This window comes from Odontesthes bonariensis, chromosome 15 (assembly GCF_027942865.1).
Source record: "Odontesthes bonariensis isolate fOdoBon6 chromosome 15, fOdoBon6.hap1, whole genome shotgun sequence".
In the NCBI taxonomy this organism is placed as follows: domain Eukaryota; kingdom Metazoa; phylum Chordata; class Actinopteri; order Atheriniformes; family Atherinopsidae; genus Odontesthes; species Odontesthes bonariensis.
In genome coordinates, this window is record NC_134520.1 from 18,130,846 (window position 1) to 18,148,886 (window position 18,041).

Consider the following 18,041-nt stretch of genomic DNA (forward strand, 5'->3'; position numbering starts at 1 on the left):
TGATGCAGCATAGAAATTGCTGTCAGGCACAAATGCTTTGCAGTTGCATGAATGATTCATCTATCATTTGTCACCAGAAACTACAATGTATCAGATCAATAAGATACTTCCACTGGAGCCAGCTGGGTAAATAAGACCATTGCCCAAGTCTTCAATGTCTTCAAGAGTTGACTGTCTGTCGACTGTCATCACAAATAAAACCTTTCTTTAGTTGCAAGTGTTGGATAGTGATTGGTCTCAAATACTTTGTGTAAGCCAAAAAAGAATGGCTAGATGCCTGGAAAGATGGATTCTACTGGGACTGGGATCCAATGAATTTCTCATTGATCGACAACTTTGCTTAGTCTGGACATATACTGAGTTATTCAGTGGCTGTTGGTGAAGATAACAAGTCTGGATCTGGATCTTTCAGGCATGCTGGGACATGTGCCTGTGTCTAATCCAGAAATTCCTTGTTATTTGAACAACCCTCGGCTCTTCCTACTTTTTTGCTTTTGATAACGAGAAAGAGAAACAAGATGACGTGATGATCGTAAGATGATTAACAGAAGAAAAAAAAAAAAAAAAAGATTATCGGGTAAAGTTGGGGACTTTCCACGTGCTGTTGCAGATAAAAGACTCAGTTCCCTGTACAGGTGAATTCCACTTTTACTGCAAAACCTCAACTGGCAGGGGGGACATGAAATGAATCTGTTGAGAATCGGAAAGTAAAATCCTCCAGATCTGCCCTTTTAATTCCTCGCACAGCTGTTAAGTCTTTGCTCTTTTCATTTTCCCTCAGTTAAACTGACTTTTACACTACAGCACAACTGAAGTGAATTCATTGTAATTTATACATGAAATTTAACTCACTCTGCTGAAATCAATATTTTGTGTTATTTGTTGTGGGGTTGAGTGAAGTACTAATTAGTAGTTATTTATAACACTGCTCACAGTCAGTGTTGCAACGTGGATGTTGTCCTTGCTGCATAATCTGGTTCGGTGGATCAGTCCGGGCATACGGCCTGTCGTCCGTATGGCAACTACAGAGAATCAGAGAAGCTGCAAGGAAGTCAGCCACAAAAAGTACGTACAAAGAGCGAGGTGGGTCCTGGAGGGTCAGATGAATAACAAATATCAAGACGGAGAACAAAGTCTGAGCGATAACATGTATGCCCTTCCTGAATTTCAGATATCCCGCTGGTGTAACCACGTGGCCAAAGGAGGATACAGAAGCCATAGATATCAAGACAAGAAAACTCCTAATAATGCATGAAGGGTTTCATCCAAAAGTCTAGCGCTGTAGGACTGTGTATTTGGTGATAGGAAGGAGACTGGGGCAAGTGAGCATCAGAGCCGCTATCCAGGGCGACACAACAAAGATCCAGAATCACATCAGGAAGATGGCCCCCAGTGATGAACTGCTAAGTGGGTGCCTCAGGCAACTGAAACTCAGTGAAGGGAAGGAGAGGAGTAAGAAGACGCACCCTCACTGAGGGATAAGCCTCGACATGCTATGTATCACCAAAAGACTGAGGAAGTGGCTGATGCCGAGAAGACAGTATCAAAGGGCTAATCGTGGCAGCTCCAGAACAGGCAATGAGCACAAGAGCAATAGAGGCCGGGGTCTACCACACCGGATGGGAACCACCAGGATTGAGCAGTGCAAAGAGGCCTCCGAGATAGTCAGCACATAGCAGCAGGGTGTAAGATGCAGGGTGGTATGCCATGCATTTCCTTTAAAGTGGATTTGGACTTGAATATGGAAAAAAAAATGCCTGACTACAACAGAGGACACGGCCTCACCCATGAAGATAAAGAGAGCTAGAGTTAAACTAAAAAAAGACGAAGCCTTTTTACAGTATCGGAACTGGTCAAAAAGTTGTTTTTTATTTAGGAACACATTACAGAAAACAAATGAGACAGCAAGATAGAAGAGCGCCAGTGCAAGTGGTAACAGATCTTCTTTCTATCCTTATGAGATAACTGTACCCATTAGAAGGTTAAAGCTATTCTGGTGTCCCAGCCGTGTTCTGCTGTTTCCAAAGACTCTGCCTCGGAAATTACAGCAATCTGTCTTTAAACTTTGATGCAGTCAGAAAGCTCCCCTTATCCATTCTCATCCCCCTCCGTCTCTCTCTCTGACCCGTGTGTGCATGTGTATGTCTGTGGAGCTGCACACGTGCGTGTGAAAGGGAGGGAGGAAGCGGTAACTGCAAGAGAAGGAGCAGACAGGGAAAGAGATATGAGAGGGTGGGGCAAAGCTGTCCGCGACCAAGGCCCAGAGAACATAAAGAGAAAAATACGGTCATAAAACCTCTCTATGACTATGAATACTAATACTGAGTCTGTGGGCCAAATCAACCGAGTCTGTCTGCTCTCTCTGTTCCCCGTTTTGTTGCTAAGAGAAAAAAATGCATCTTGAAAGTAAAGTGAAACTAGTGCGCTGCACAGAGTGAATTGTAAATCTTGGTATTTACACTATGTTACACAGAGAACAGCAGTAGTGCAGATGGAGAAGGAAAAATTACTTATCAGCAGTGGTGGGACACATTAACCCAACATATGCCGGTTTTCTTAGCATAGGAACAATGAACATTCCACTGAATAATTTACATATTTCTCATGTTGATGAATAAGAAAAAAGGGAAAAATGAGAAGAAATTGCTCCGCCTAACCTCTTACACAAATACTACATATTACTATAGCCTGCTCTCTTGTCACTCTCACAAATCGAAAAAGCCTTAAACAACATTTCCAACATTTTATCGATGTTTAACCATTTATTGCATGGTGTATAAAGAAGGCAGAAGGCAAAAAGAAACAAATACCTCATCTCCTTTGCTTTAATAGGACAAATGTACATTACATCATGTTACATTAAAACCTTGTTTGTACTTCTGAGGGAAGTTCATTTTCATTATTAAATCACTTTATGCGTCGAAATGAATTTACTGCCGTATGAACATTTCTGAAAATACGGAAGCAATGTTTTGGTAATTAAATCTATGCAACTCTGGGGACTATGCTTAGAGCTTTTAAATGAGTCTAAACTGATTGTGATACCACCCTAAACAAGATGTTGACTCCTCAGTGCATTAACCTTCTCTCAAAAACCTTTTAAGCAGTGTTAATTGTTAACGCTGGAGTCTGCCCTTTCCCCTGATTGGGAAACCCAGAAAAAGAAGGAACCATGCACTTGAGCACCCTTATTTGTATCTAGATCTATCTGATCGGATTTCTTTTATTTCTAATCATGCGGGCCACGTCCACGCGTTAAAACTGATGGATGGTCTAAATTTTGAAGCAACGAGAGACAATGCAAAGCATTTAGCACAGCGCGTGGCAGCTGGTGGTGACGGAACAGCACAGCCTGTTTTGCAAATTCATTTGAACTGACTGAGTTTAGTTGCAGCAGCAAACGACAGACAGCACAGACACATTGAAGCTGCGATCTATGAGAACCAACGAGGTAATCAAATCCTTTAACCGTGACCTGCTGCCGCGAGGATGTGTGGTAATCAATAATAAAAATGATCTCCTGTTACAAACAGTCGCCACTGGTATCCCCGACCTGAAAACTGAAATCTTAATGTTTTCACTCTTTTTTTCTTTTTTTCTTTCATGCTGAACTACCACGAAGGAACTTTTTTTTCCCCTCCTTAAAAATATAACCACAGTTTGAACCTTACATACTCAGATTTCTTGTAATACCATAGGTCATTACATCTTTTAATTGGCAGAGACTCCCTTTTTCTCTTATTTCTTTTTAACCACGCCATCAGCCGTTTCATGCCAGGATTTCTACATTTCTAAGTCATTTCTGCATTTTACGGTCAAGTGGTCCTCACAAGTACCTCTACTTTCATGGTATCTTCCTTGCAGCAAGCCTTCCCTGACAAATGTTGGAGGACAGAAGAAAAAGTCGTAATCTCTCAAGCATTTCTAATGAGTTTTTCTCCTACAATTATTTGATAAGAGCAGACAAGACTGGAGGCAGCATGTATGATACACTAGCTCCTACTGCTGAGGTGAGAGCTCTGCTGATTATGCACACTGCCATTCACACACGCACACACTCACACACCCAGAGGCTTACAGTCCGTCATCTCACAGTGCAACAATCATAATAACATGAGAGGCTGAAGTTATGACCGGCAGGCACACCTAAGTCACCAATCTGGGTCGCCTTCATCTGAACACACACATGCACACACCACACCTTATAACTCTTCCAGCTTTAATCCTCACCACCATTGGACATCTCTGCTCCAGCTATAATCACTGCAACCTCTCTCACGTTTTCTTCTCCACCTGCTCGCATCCCTTTCCTGCTTTTCGACTTACCACACTGAGTCCCAGCTGTTCCCTCTGCAGGTAGGGAAGGTTTCTGCGCTCCAAGCTGGCAAGGTAGTGCTGGAGTCTGGAGTAGGTGTAGGGGTAGCAGTAGGCGAACTGGTATACGTCGTCCTCTCGGTCGAAGCAGAAGGCGAAGGACATGACATAGTTGCGTCTGTGATCGGGGCAACGGTAGTAGTACACGTTTTTAGCCGGAAGCCTCTGCCTGTAAACAGCAAAAACACAAACACGCCGTGAGGAAGAGAGGTCATTCATAGGTTGGGTTTTTCATTTAAGAACATTAAGTCTTGATGATTTGAAGTGCAATCTGATGAAGATACGAGGAACGATATGACCGCGTTATATTTCTCGAGCTCAAGAGACATTGAGTTCACCCGGTAATCATCTGACTGAGGTCACAGAAAACCTCAATCACTCTATGATCAAAAAAGCAGCAGTGATTACATCTAAAAATAACCATTTGTGTTACCAATCACCATTTTGTCATTCATTGCTGCGCCATATAAACACTGCAGTCACCATCTATCATCTAAGATCCATGTGACAATTATAAACAGCAAACTGTAACTGAGGAAACAATACGATAGATACTAAGAGGGACAACTTAGCCACTAACTTTACAAATTCTACGGCAAATTGACGCAGCTACTTGAGATATTAAATGTCACTCCCTTATAGGACTGCTTTAACCCCCTTTTCCAGGTCTGTTTAGTAATTTGTTCTGGAAAAAGTATGCAAATTAACACGTCCTGTAAATTCAGCCATTCCATAAAGGTATTTTACGGTAGATATTCAGAAACGTGGATTCCAATTTTGTCGTGAAAGTGAAAAAATGAAAAGTAACCACTACTGATGTAAATGTTGACCAGCTGACTTGCAGTACATGCCATTTAATTTCCTTTTTAAAAGTAAGAAATTACCTTTTTCCAACCTTTATGTCAAATTCACTGGGAAACTGGAGACTTTAGCTTTAGAGATACTGCTTGTGAATATCAAATGTGACAAAAAAAAATGTATACGATTTAAAGGGTCCGTACCAAACTCATTTACAAGTAAATTACTTTATTTTGGGGGGATCTGCTTAAAGCAGCTAACGTGCTTTGACGCCCTTAAAAGATGTTTCAGGGTTTTATGTGGGAAAGAGCACACTTCCTGTTCAAAGTGTGTGTAGATGTAGAGGTTGAAAACCCTAAACCAACAAATACACTCCTCAAATATAAAAATAAATTCTGTATGTGTGCTTATGCACATCAAGCCTTTGTTGCGGAATCAGCAGTATGAAGACAAAGCCAGCTTGCCCTTACACACACAGAGCCTGTTTCGCCTTTGTTACTACCTACTTTGCCACCTCAGAGGCACATCAGCAGTGGAATCGACTTTGGACACCACTGTGCAACAAAAGGCACATCAGTCTCAGCTTGAAAGGCACGTGTGAAAAGGCCTTGACTGATTCAAGTTACAATGCAGGAGCTATTTAGAAAAAAGTGATCGCACAACAAAACAGGAAAGCATCTAATCTGTGTACGGTGTGCTGACTGTTTGTGTATTGTGGTTTGCTGAAAAGCGTGTTGCATCTGGGCGTGGAGCTAAATGAAGCTGACTGATCTGTGCATCTCACGGACAATCGATGAGCTCCGGGACAGTCCTGCTGCAGTCCACAGAACTTCTGTGCTTACTCAACATGTTTTCTTTTCACACTCTCAGTCTGTCCGTCTTTGTCTTCCTCTCTTTCCTTATTTCACTGTTAAGAAACAGAGAGAGGAATTTAGCATGCATTTAAGTAACTGCATGTGCCTCCTTTTTTTTTCTCCGTCCTCCTCTTTTTATCTTCCATTCTTTCCATTTTTTTCTCCAAATCTCTCTGGTCTTGTCCTGTCACTCGCTGATTTGTCAGTGAACATGGGGCAGACCAAACATGGGGAACAACACAGGGTGGATGCCATGAGAGTGCAGGATAAAAGGAAGAGAAAGACGAGGACGATAACTGATTGGTGTATTTTGGGTAGTGGGAACTGGGAGAAAGGTGGAATAAGCCGATAAGGGGAAGATGAGAGAGCAGGGCGATGGCAGATGTGGGACTGATCTGGAGATATACGAGAAGGGGTGGCGGCTAGCAGCGTGGAGGCTTGCTGGTGAACTAGCGACTCTGGCAACAGATCAGATGAAGATGCTATCGGGGCTGTGATAGGAACAGGACTTGATAATCAACAAACAGGACAGACAGCTTTGGTCTAACTCTGACAGAGTCAACTTCTCTCCCTGACTCACTACTGAAGAGTAAGGACAGGAAGGAGAAACCTAAGAGTTTTATGCCTATGCTCAGACACCTAACACAACAGGTTTGGTAAAGCTCATACATAGAAAAGCATAGCAAACACACTTTCATGCATTTGTCAGGCTCTTTAAGACACCTCTACAGGTAACTAGTGAAACGAGAATCCTAAATCAGCCTCCTATAGGAAGAGGGAAGAGAAAAGCAAGGCTGATTATTCCTTCAGAGGAGGAGAAAAGAAAATGTCTCTGCACGTGGTAATCTCAGCAGAATACTAATGCAGCTAGTGGCTAGCTACTCCCCACCCCAGCTGCCAACTGGAGCCAGTTCACCAGGGTTATATCACAATCTGCAAAGGTGGACAAAGAAGTAGTAGAACACAAACAAACAAAGCGTTCATTTTGGACTGAAATAAGAAGAAATCATTCTATTTTTCCTCCAATTATCCTGAATACAACTCCTAAAACTGCATGACCACATGGGTTTGAAGTAGAGCATACCGTGAATGAAACTAGCTGGCAAGGACAAAACAGACATCCATGGAGCTCACATAACACACATACACACACACACACACACGTGGACAACCCCTCCCTCCCAAGTACACACTGGTGCATTACTTTAGCACCAACCCTCCAAGGTGCAGGTTAATTAAAATATGATGACACCTCACCTCTTTACATATTTCCCTGTTTGGCTGCGTCCATCCGTGCAATCCCACTTCTCTGTGTTTCTCCTTCTCTCTACTGGGGAATATGTGACCTTGCCGGAGACTTGAAAAGTCCTGGCTATTGATTTTAATTACTGCTGCTTGTCCCATCGCAGCATTATGGTTATAGGCCAAAAAAAAAATGGCTCTGCGACTTGTTATGGAAACAAAACCGCACGCAAAGCCAGAAGTGCAGGCTGAAGAGGGGCTGCGGCTCATATTGACACCAGTCATACATAGAAATATGAAAATGCACACAATCTTCAGCATATGCACACCAATGCTCACGGTCTCTGGCTGTTATCTGAGTGGTGACTGCTCCTGCTCTGCAGCTGGCAATTTGTTTTATCTAAACGGTACCTCCCAGTGCCTCTCCCCTGCCCATCTCTTGACGTGGCACAGAGCTGTCGTTCCCAAACAGAATTATCGCTGCGTGGGATGAAGGGGGGCAGAAAAAAAAAAAAAAGCTGAGAAGCTCCCCCGGTATGATAACACACTCACACATAGTTTTACAATTCAGTGATTACCGAGACACAGAAACAGACACACAAGCAGCATTCAAAAGGAGTCACACACTGAAACGACACCCCAAACTCAAACCGCATGTGAGCTACACCAAGGTCATTTCTTTTCGCAGCGAGCTGTGGGACAAGTTAACCTCCAGAGTGTCTCATCACAGCCTTGTAGAATAAAAGAGGGATGAGAAGCAAAGAGAAATGGAGAGTGAAACACTAGATACATTCAGAAAGTGGATAACAAACAGAGAAAGAGACAAGCAAAGAGACAAAGTCAAAGAGACACGGAAAAAAAAAAAAAAAGACAAGACAAGAGGAGAATACAAAGGCAGGTGATTTCATAGGCAGCCTTAAGCGAGGTGTCACTTTGCGTGGCAGTGCTTTTCTACCTCTTAAGCATTGGTAGCTACAAGTTCTCTCTCTGATTCTGGTGCCTCCAGTGTCGAGATGAAGGCTTAGAAATTGGTGGCTTTCATACGGGCGACACTTTGTCTATATTTTCAAATCAATCAAGCGTAGAGGACACGCCACTCACCGCTGCTCTGAGTGCTCCCACAAAGACAGAAACTCACAGGGCAAATCTCACCAGGCCCGAGCACAAACACACACACACACACACGCCGCCGCACTCCTTTCATTTTCTATATCACTGTTGTCACTTCAAGCTTGTCATCCCGTCAACTGTTAGTAAGGTTAAATGTCTCCCAGTGTGTCCCCATAGCTGTCAAAGCTCCACAGATTCGCACCAGCTCATTTAAAACAAATAGCAAGTCCGCTTGGCAAACATTTCACATTGAATGACGCATTCCTTTACCCCCTCTCTGCTACTCCCCCAATAATTGAGGAGGCATTATTCCCTGGCATTTCTAAAATGATGCCAGATGTTAGACAGGCTTATTGTTTTTAAAGCGCCGCTCCATATTTTTGCTTTGCATGCTAAGTGAAGCAGAAAACAGCCTCCGAATTATCTCAGGAGCATCAACCATGCTGGTATGCATCTTCATGTTTGAGGAGGTGAGCACATATGTGTGTACGTGTATATTGGAGCGAAAATATTTTGGCAGGCATATATATTCTTGGAGCATCCATCCATTATTTATATATTTATCTTTTGGATGCAAATCAAGTTGCAACAAAGCTTCCTGGAGGCACCGTTACTAGGCAACCTGTGCTGGCTTTGTAAATTGGTTGGCCTGCCGTATATCATATGTGGTGGTACAATATATCTATTTGACTGCGGCTTCGTGAGAATGTGTCCTTTTGATTAGGACTAACCTCCACAACCAGTCGGAGGAAAACAGATGTGCAGCAGGAGGCCATTGATTGTGATTTGGCCTCTCAAGAGAGACTTTGCATGACATTAATTTCTGCTGCAGTACGTATGTGTGTGTGTGTGTGTGTGTGTGTGTGTAATCATAAAGCAGAGGAGACACACACTGCACTCGGTTTTTAATGGTGTGAAATAAAAGGGGATTAATACCACTGGTGGAATCCTCTGGCAAGCAGCAGTAAGGTTTTTGCAGGGAGCAATAACACCTGTGAGTTATGGACTTTCCTGTAACAAGGGAGCTGAGAGTTGCTCACCTGTGGAGACAACAGGCCGTCAGTGGCTTTCTCTGGTCAGAAACAGCCCTTGGATGAGGCTGAAACGTGACAGAGTAAAGGCACTCTCACCTGACGGCAGCATCAAAACACCCAGGAGGTGTTTTTCCATCAGGTGGCTTTTTACCCGCTGCTTATTGTTGGAGGCACTGTGAAAAGCTGTTATCTCCAGCCCTCAGTGTTAGCTCTGATATTCACGTATTACTGGCAAATTTAATTAGCTGATCTGTCACAGGATTGGCAGCTTTTAGACCTAAATGAATTTCAAGGTGAGTTAGACGAATCAGCTCGGTCAATATCAGATCATGCTCACAGCACTTCACCCAAGTACACATTATGCTGCAGGCATAAAAATGCAAAGTTATTTCCATAAAACACTGAGAACAGTCATAAATCTTGGAGCCTCATCTAAATAAAGCACCTTTGCTGTTTGTAAGTAATCCAGTTTGTTCTGCTGATGTGCTTAATACAAAGGGAGTGGTTGTGTGTCGGCCCGTTTTTATCCCCGTATGCCTGTTTGAGTGTCTGTAAGTTTATCAACTTTATCAAGTCTTCCTTCCATGTTTGACATTTCAGCCTGCTTTACTGCAAAGTTTTGAAAATAAATGACCTCATCCATGCCATTTAATCTGTTTTAAAGCGTCTGTTTGGCTCCTTCTTCTTTTTTCTTTTTTTAAATACAAATGTTTTAAAAATAATTGATGAGAAAAGATAAATATTTCTCATCTTCTAAGTGGCTGCAGTGGGAACATGACTATGAACGCTCGGCCTCTTACTCAAACAGTTAATGTGTTCCACTCCACATCTGATAGAAATGCCAGAGATGTACAGCACGCATACATTCACAGAGGACACTTTTATCACCCTTGAGGCAGCAAACGGCGATAAAAAGCAGTGGAGGATTAACAGTAGCTGCTCCAACTAATGAATCCTGAAACAGGAAACAATCAGGAAAATATATAGTGAATAAATAACTCTTCCTTTTTTTATATATATTAGTCATTACTGCGTCAGCAGTACAGGTTTTATCTATGATCAGAAGATGTTTCAGTAAGTTACTGGATGTGCCCACGCAGACACATAAACCGAAAATCAAAGCTTAGTTGTTTTTTTTTCAAATGTTATCAATAAGGAGACATATAGTGATCTAACTTAAGTGCAGTGTGGCAGTGCCCAGATGCACCAGTAGAGGGCCACACCTTTGAGTGAGAGGTGACCTGCTGAGTGATGAAAGCCGTCAGAGAACTCAAAAGGAGTGAGAGCTTTAACATTTTCAGAAGATGATAAGACATACAATGAAATGATGTTATTTCCTTCAGGAAAAAAAAATAAAAAATATTGAGGGATGCAGGAAAGGAGAGGGACATGCAACGGAAACACTTGCGCTTTATGATGGAAAAAAAGCTAAATGTGCCCCCATCACATCCCACAGGAGCACAGCCCACTAAGCTAGACGGGGCATGCTGGGTCTGGTGGGTCTCCCCTGCGTCTTGTGGGGCAGCGGGGCAATTAGCAGAAAGCAGATGATCACCGTGCCCTCGCCACACTGGCGCCACGGCTCCCCTATGGGGCAACAGGGCAGGTGCACATTTGTCTGGAAAAAAAGGGAGGTGCAGAGAAAATGCACGCAGGCCATCATGTGAAAAGTAAAATCCTCGCACACACACACACACACACACTTATATGCACCAATGTGATGATCTCAGCGTTAAGCCCCTGGTGAGAAATGGTGGGTGAGCTGGTGGGAGTGAGAGGAGATGAGCAGGCGGTGGGCTCGTGTATGTGTGTGTTGGAGGATGGAGAAAGACGAGACCATCCACCTATAATTGTGTGATGCAGCATTTCCCAAAGTGCAACATTATACTCCCATTACATTATCTACAGTACGTGTGCGTGTGTGCACAAGTGTGGAATAGGACAGACAGACTGGCGCCAGACTGAGTCGTTATCATAATAATAGCCAAAACATGCACAAAGACATCAGATACATTATTAAGGTGTATGATATGCATACAGCAGACTAATCACACAGTGCTTAATGGCAGCAGTCATGTCAAATCCCTCTTTTCTTTTCTTTAACATCTTTTCTCTGTCAATAAATAATTCTTTAATTTGATTGAAAACACGTCAAAAACACAACTAGTGTGGATGTTGTACTTTGGCCACACTGCTGTGACTAAAGAGTGCATTATTTGTTTAAAAAGATGAAGTCGTTGCTGTATATAGGACTAATTATCATAAGATGAGAGAGAATCGTCTGATCTCAGGCCTGCAACAGTTAGGGACACGTACGTTGTCTAAGATTAAGCATCAACATCAGTGCTCTTGTGCTGTGTGTGTGTGTGTGTGTGTGTGTGTGTGTGTGCGTGTGTGTGTGTGTTGTGTGCAAGCGAGCAAGCGTGTGTAACAAGGTAACAGAGTGATGAGCTCATTCTTTGTGGAAATTTACACAGCGAAAGGCAATGCAACTCATATGACACATTCTGAAATCACTTTTCATTCAATTCTACACAGGGATGAGCTCACCTCTTGAAGCCATTACTCCGATCAGAGTGACTTGAGGAAAAATTACCACCAGATTGAATCATGCAATGACGAGCAACATAAAGGAATGAATAATTGATGCGGCTGATTTTTTTAATTTATCTTTATTTTTTTAATACACCAGTTCACTTGCCAAATGTTAGGCTTGTTAACAGCTCTGAAATGACTATTTAACCGTTAAAAAAACCAAAAAACATTCCCATCGTAATAATGATACAATATTTCTGCTTTTATATTGAAATAGGTTCCCTTCAGAGGACTGTTAAAAAAAACTGAGAAAGAACTAAGTTCAGAAAAATCTGAAGAATAAGGACAGTGAATTTCGACCGACGATGTTTTGAACCAACGGGATGTTTTCTAAGATTTTTAGCGAGGCTCAGAGTTGCGGTACCAGGCGGACGTTTGGGCGCCCCTTTCTGTGAGTTCCAGATGACATGAAAAAGTTAGAGATCACCAAGAAATAAACGACTGAATTCTCAGTAAAACCCTCGGCTTCTGCCTTTTTAAAGTCGTGTATCGTGGAATTTTAGACGTGTTTAGTTTCATTACCCTGTTTTTATCAGATGGTGTGCTTCCAGAATTTGCTGGTATTTACTTGAACTGATTTTTTTCCCCTCCACCAGTAAAATGTCCCCTGTGCCAAAAAAAAAGCAAAACTTGTTCTTTGGACAAAAATGGCGTAATCTTCCTCTTTCAGACCTGCTTTTGCTCTTTATGGGCAATGAGCTCTATTTTAACCTCGCGAGTCCCCTTTTTTCCCCCAAAAAAAGCTTGTTTAGGTCTTTATATCAACACTTGTGGGAAAAGATGTGGGAAAAGTGTTCTCCTCGTGACCACAAAAGGCATATTTCTGCAGGCGTTTCTGCACCGTAACGGTGAGAGTGCATCACCCCTTGAGAGCAGAACCTTCCTGAACGTCTTCAGATATATAACAAGTTTTTTTTTTTCATTTATTTGCCTTTATAGCAATCTGAGCAGTTCTCTGGTAAGCTTTTCTGTGTCTTCCCGACTTCAACTTGACCTGCACTATTACTATTCACTTGAACTGCCAAATTTCTAAATCATACTGCAAACTGAGCAGATGGCTATCACAAAACACTTAAGATCTTTATAACCCTTTTCCACTTTGTGCACGTCAGTCATTTTAGTTTTCAGAACGCTTAGTGACAAAGATATCAGAGTTTTTATATAGCTTTGACATTATGTTATCTTAAAAAAGGAGGATATAGCTACATGACACTAACAGCAACTACCCGCATTTGAAGATTTCTCTATAGGTACCATGAGACGGCATTTGGTGCATTTCTGCAGCAAGCTGAGTTGTTCAAGGCATGATCAGGATAAAAAAACAAAACAAAACAAAACAAAAAAAAATATGCCGTAGCTGCTACAAGTTCAGCCGAACTATATTCATACACAGTCTCTATCTATCACTGAGCCCCTCCTTCCATCCCTCCTCCCTGAGGGTAGGGAGAGCGTTGGCAGAAAGATGCCAGCCTGTCTGCCCACATTTCCCTTGGCACGATGGCTGCAGCTGGGGGTTTGCCTGCCCTGTCTTCCTCCATCTTCCCCAGTATATCACACATAGACGTGCACACACTTCATGTTCACAGCTTGTAGCCAGACTGGTGTCACCATGTCAGTGCCAGAGGTAGCAGCACCCACCAGGGGGAGGGAGGGAGGAGAAGGAACAGGGTTGGGTAGGAAAGAGGAGATGCCTTGATGGGCACTTGGGCTCTCAGACAGCCAGATGCTGCCAATTAACTTCTCCGGCCGCCATGGGGCTATGGGGAGAGAGTCTGGCACCTGTACCATCAACTCTCCCCTGTCCAAACACACACATTTCCTTGTGGCACTAATGCGCGTGGCTTGAATAGAGGATTAATTTAGGGCCACATGTCACTCAGACACACAGGGTCTGCTGTTCAGTAACTGCTTAACTCTCCTAACCTAAGGCCAAACCATCTTCTCTTCCTTCCATTTCAGTCTCAATTGGGCTAAAGAACAAATCAATGCACAAGAAGATAAAACATGCTCAAAGATATAACTGTGTAAACAGTACACCTGTGTTCAAAACCTCTCGGAGAGCTTGCCTCCGTTCTTCCTGCTGTCTCATCATGCGATCACATACTGACCCCAAGCTATTGATATCAGGGCTCTGTAGGATCCATAAAATATTTTTGTTTGATTTCTAAGATTGTTCTTAACAGACTCGTGCTGGATTTTTTTTTTTTCTCCTGTAAAATTTGTTTTAAATCAATCAAATGCCCTCTGATGTCACTGCAAGATGGACAAGAACCCTGAAAGTGCCTTAAAATGTTGCGCCATACTGTGTATGTGTGCATATTTGTCCATGTGTGTACATACTGTCAGGCTGTGCTGGTGATTATAATAGACAGGAGGAATTACAGGCTATTACAGAAGAGAGCCTGTGGCTGCAGCAGCCAGAGCTTTTCTACCCTTAAAGGCTTATGGCTCTCAAAAAGCCAGCCTATTATTCCCACCGCAGCACACAGCTGTCTGCCGAATGTCAAAGATATAAATATATAAAACAAGCATGGATCTGCACTGTGATATAATACTCCTATTTTACAGTTTCATTTGAAAACAAAGTGCTACCCATTTGTGACGGGAGAAAAAAAAAAACGGGCTTGGTGTTTGTCTGCAGGGCGATACTGTTATTCACAAGGGACAAATTACTTATTTCTATTATCCTGAAGACCCTGTCAGCATGGAGGGGTCCAAGCACAAACAGCTTAAAGGTGCAATAGGTACAAAAAAATCTAGTTTAAATCATTAAAAAAAAAAAAAAATAATAAAAAAAAATCAATAAAGACTGCGGGAGACATAAAAAGTTTTAACATTGGTCAAAGACATGTACTGTATGTGCTGTGTTGCAGTGATATCTACTGCACCCACCAGGCAGAACTGGCCTGTACCATCTTGTATTTTACACGTAAAGAGAGGTTTGTGAGTATCAGAAGCATCCAGTCTACCCTCAGGCTAACACCAGAGGAAAAAAGTGGGCCCGCCCAGAGACTATTTTCCCTATATGCACTTTATAATTCCAACTTCTTGTCAATCATATTGAGCAACAAGTAGTCAGTCAATCAAACCACAGATAAAACGATGGCTTCAAAGTAACTAATGGATAGCAGGATCAAAAGAAGGACCAACTGGCTGTTTTCTCTTATAGCCAAGCACGTCTTGCTTTGCTTGAACTTTCTTGCGCCACCCACAACGCCCCCTCCCCTCCCCCCCAAGTGACACCATCAACAACTGAATTAAGATTTAGGAGGATTTAGTAAAGGTATTGTGAAAAAACTACTGTCACTGTCTCCATGTACATATAATGTAAAAAAGAACTAAACCCTGACCAGACAGGATCCTGAAATAAACAACAGGAACATCGTTCAACACCTTACCTTTTAAGGGATACAATGCATATTCCTCTTAATGCGGATAAACCCTATGAAAACGTGTAAAATACGATGAGTTGATTATGTAACCGACATGAAATACCAATCAAACATTTGATTAAGGATTTAGGTTGAAATATTGTCAGTTGGCTGCATTTTTCCAGGCAGGATCGGTACAGTGAAAATCAGCGATGGCTCTGGCTCTGCCACATGCTCCTCCAAACTTAGCGGGTAACAAAGCAAACAAACAAAAACAGAAACGTGGCCTCGTCTCGTCATTCCCAGCACAGCGACCTCCATCCGCGTACACGCACAGAGCCCCGTCTGTCAGATGAGCTCGCTCTCTGACCGCTCTGAGTGACAGATGACTTGTCACGCAACTAAACGGGAGAACATTTTAGTGCAGATTGAAAAAGACGGGAGAGGAGAAATTGGGAATAGAGAGAAGAAGAAAAAAAAAGGGAGAAATTGCTCCATTACACCAGAGAGGTAAATCATTGGATGTGCCGGAGATCACAGAGTGGCATTTGCATTCACGCACGTTTCTGTGTATGAGCGTGGTTCACTCTGTCTCCGTCTTTGTTACTACACTTGCTCTCTCTTTCTCACACGTATGCTGAAGTACGACGCGCACACACACACACACACACACACACACACACACACACACACACACACACACACACACACACACACACACACACACACACACACACACAAGCTGACCATCAGAATCCAGACACGGGAAAAGCTGTGAGGCTGGATCAATGTTTGCCTCTGGTCATTAGTCTTAATTGAGGAAAAAGAGCTATGGGAACAAAGCAACATTATGACCTTTTTCCCTGTCTGAATACACTTCGCTAATAAGATACATTCGCATAATATCATACGGGGCAGAATTGTCTAACCACATCAAAATCACTGTTCCAATTCTCATAGGAGCCGTATGCAAATGGCTATTACAGACAGAAAAACAAACCCCTCAAATAACCAACTATCCCTGCCATGTTTTTGAGTGCGAATGGCAATTTCCATTCTCCTGTCGAGTGTGTGCTGATTATTCTATCAGACAAAAAGAGGTCCATGTGCGATGAAAAGATTGGCAGTGATTCACATCGTGGTGCCGTGGAACGACTCGTCTCCCTTTCTGTCTCTCAGAATTCCTCTTTTCTCTCCCCTTTTAACATCCTCTCTGTTTGTCTGCCTGTCTCCTTCTCTGTGTGTGTCAGTGTCTGAATGAGTTAAATACCACTTGTCAGGAGTGTGATGTTTGGACTGACTTGAGATAAGAACAAATGGGCTAGACAGTTACACGTTATTTCTCGCTGCTGCTGGACCCAGGAACAAGGCTGCGGTATAGAAGTATTACGTGGAGCAAAGGCAATAATAATATTGAGGCCCGTGCTGTAGAATACCGATGCTACCGCAGACGTCAATGGTAAGATCAAAATCACAACAAAGTGATCTATATGTAGCTCCATACAATATTTCACAGAAACTATGGCTGACACTATTTGCATTGGTATATCTTACTTTTTCTTCTCAACATTCTGCTTAATTGGACTTTTGTTCCAGTTTTATTTGAAGTGGCAACGGCTAACTGAACCTGAGATTGCTGAGGCAAGTAAAACTCCATGTCCTGTACTTAAAGAGTAACCGCTCCAGTAGCCTAACAATATCATTTGTGCTGCCTGCTCCGTCCTCCTCCCGCACAGTACAGCACTTCGCAGTGTAATAAGGTGCAACTGTACATCGCTCAGAGCTCTCTTTGTTTTCGGCACGCCCAGCGCGAAAGCTGGCCGTCTCGTGGCAGTTTGATTTGATTGGCCGTTTTTTTTATTTTAAATGATTGCTTGCTTTAAAGAAAACACCCGAAAAAGCAAAGCAATTACAGAAGCAAATCACAGTGAGGATGTGTTGCAACGTAGTTGGCTGCCTTATGATATGACCCAAAATGTTTTGATGCAATTAGGAACATGCTAAAAGCTGTTAGGGTCACAAATTGGCCTGTGATGGGCCCAGCGCTCTTCTGAGAGAATTTAGTGAGACTTGAAATGTGCCTGAATGATGTAAATTAAGAGTGGAAGAAGCTGCCAGGTAATAGGTTCAAATAGGCGATCGCAACCAACACTGAGGCTGTGTGGGCTGATTTTTACAATCTCCAACAGCAACAGAGGCACACTGCTTCTATAATTAGGATAATTAGGAAACACAACATTTCTATTTCATCAAACAAATGTGTTAATTCGCTGTAGAGGCCGTAAACTAGTTTTCTCACATGCAAATACAATAAAAAACTGAAAACCGACTGCCTGATTTGGTAAATGTATGCGGTTAAGCACCAGAGTTCCAAACAGTGAGAAACGCTGCTCCATGCTGCTGGCACTCATACAGAAAAACAGTGCCACGAGTCTTTTAGTCATCACCTTAAACATGACCCATAATGGCACAATGTAAATAACAAACCCTTCAAGTGGCCGGAGGGAGATACAACTCGAATCCCAAGTTTTTCCTTTAACACACCACAGCATTCTTATAAGGAGGTAGAAATCAGGGAGGGGGCATGTTACACGAAGCCCTTCCAACTGTTAACGTATCCACCTATGGATTATTAGTTTATTAACTAGTTTATTAAAACAAAA

The 18,041-nt window shown here is 42.6% G+C and overlaps 1 protein-coding gene across 3 annotated transcripts in view; it reads right to left on the reverse strand.

The window, feature by feature from the left end:
• The window catches only part of agbl4 (AGBL carboxypeptidase 4), a 305,045-nt gene that overhangs the window by 155,890 nt on the left and 131,114 nt on the right, over nucleotides 1-18,041 (reverse strand). For all 3 annotated transcript variants that reach the window (XM_075485313.1, XM_075485311.1, XM_075485312.1), the window contains one exon: nucleotides 4,327-4,543. In XM_075485313.1, the coding sequence (XP_075341428.1) occupies nucleotides 4,327-4,543 (217 nt within the window). The remainder of the gene's footprint in view (nucleotides 1-4,326; nucleotides 4,544-18,041) is intronic.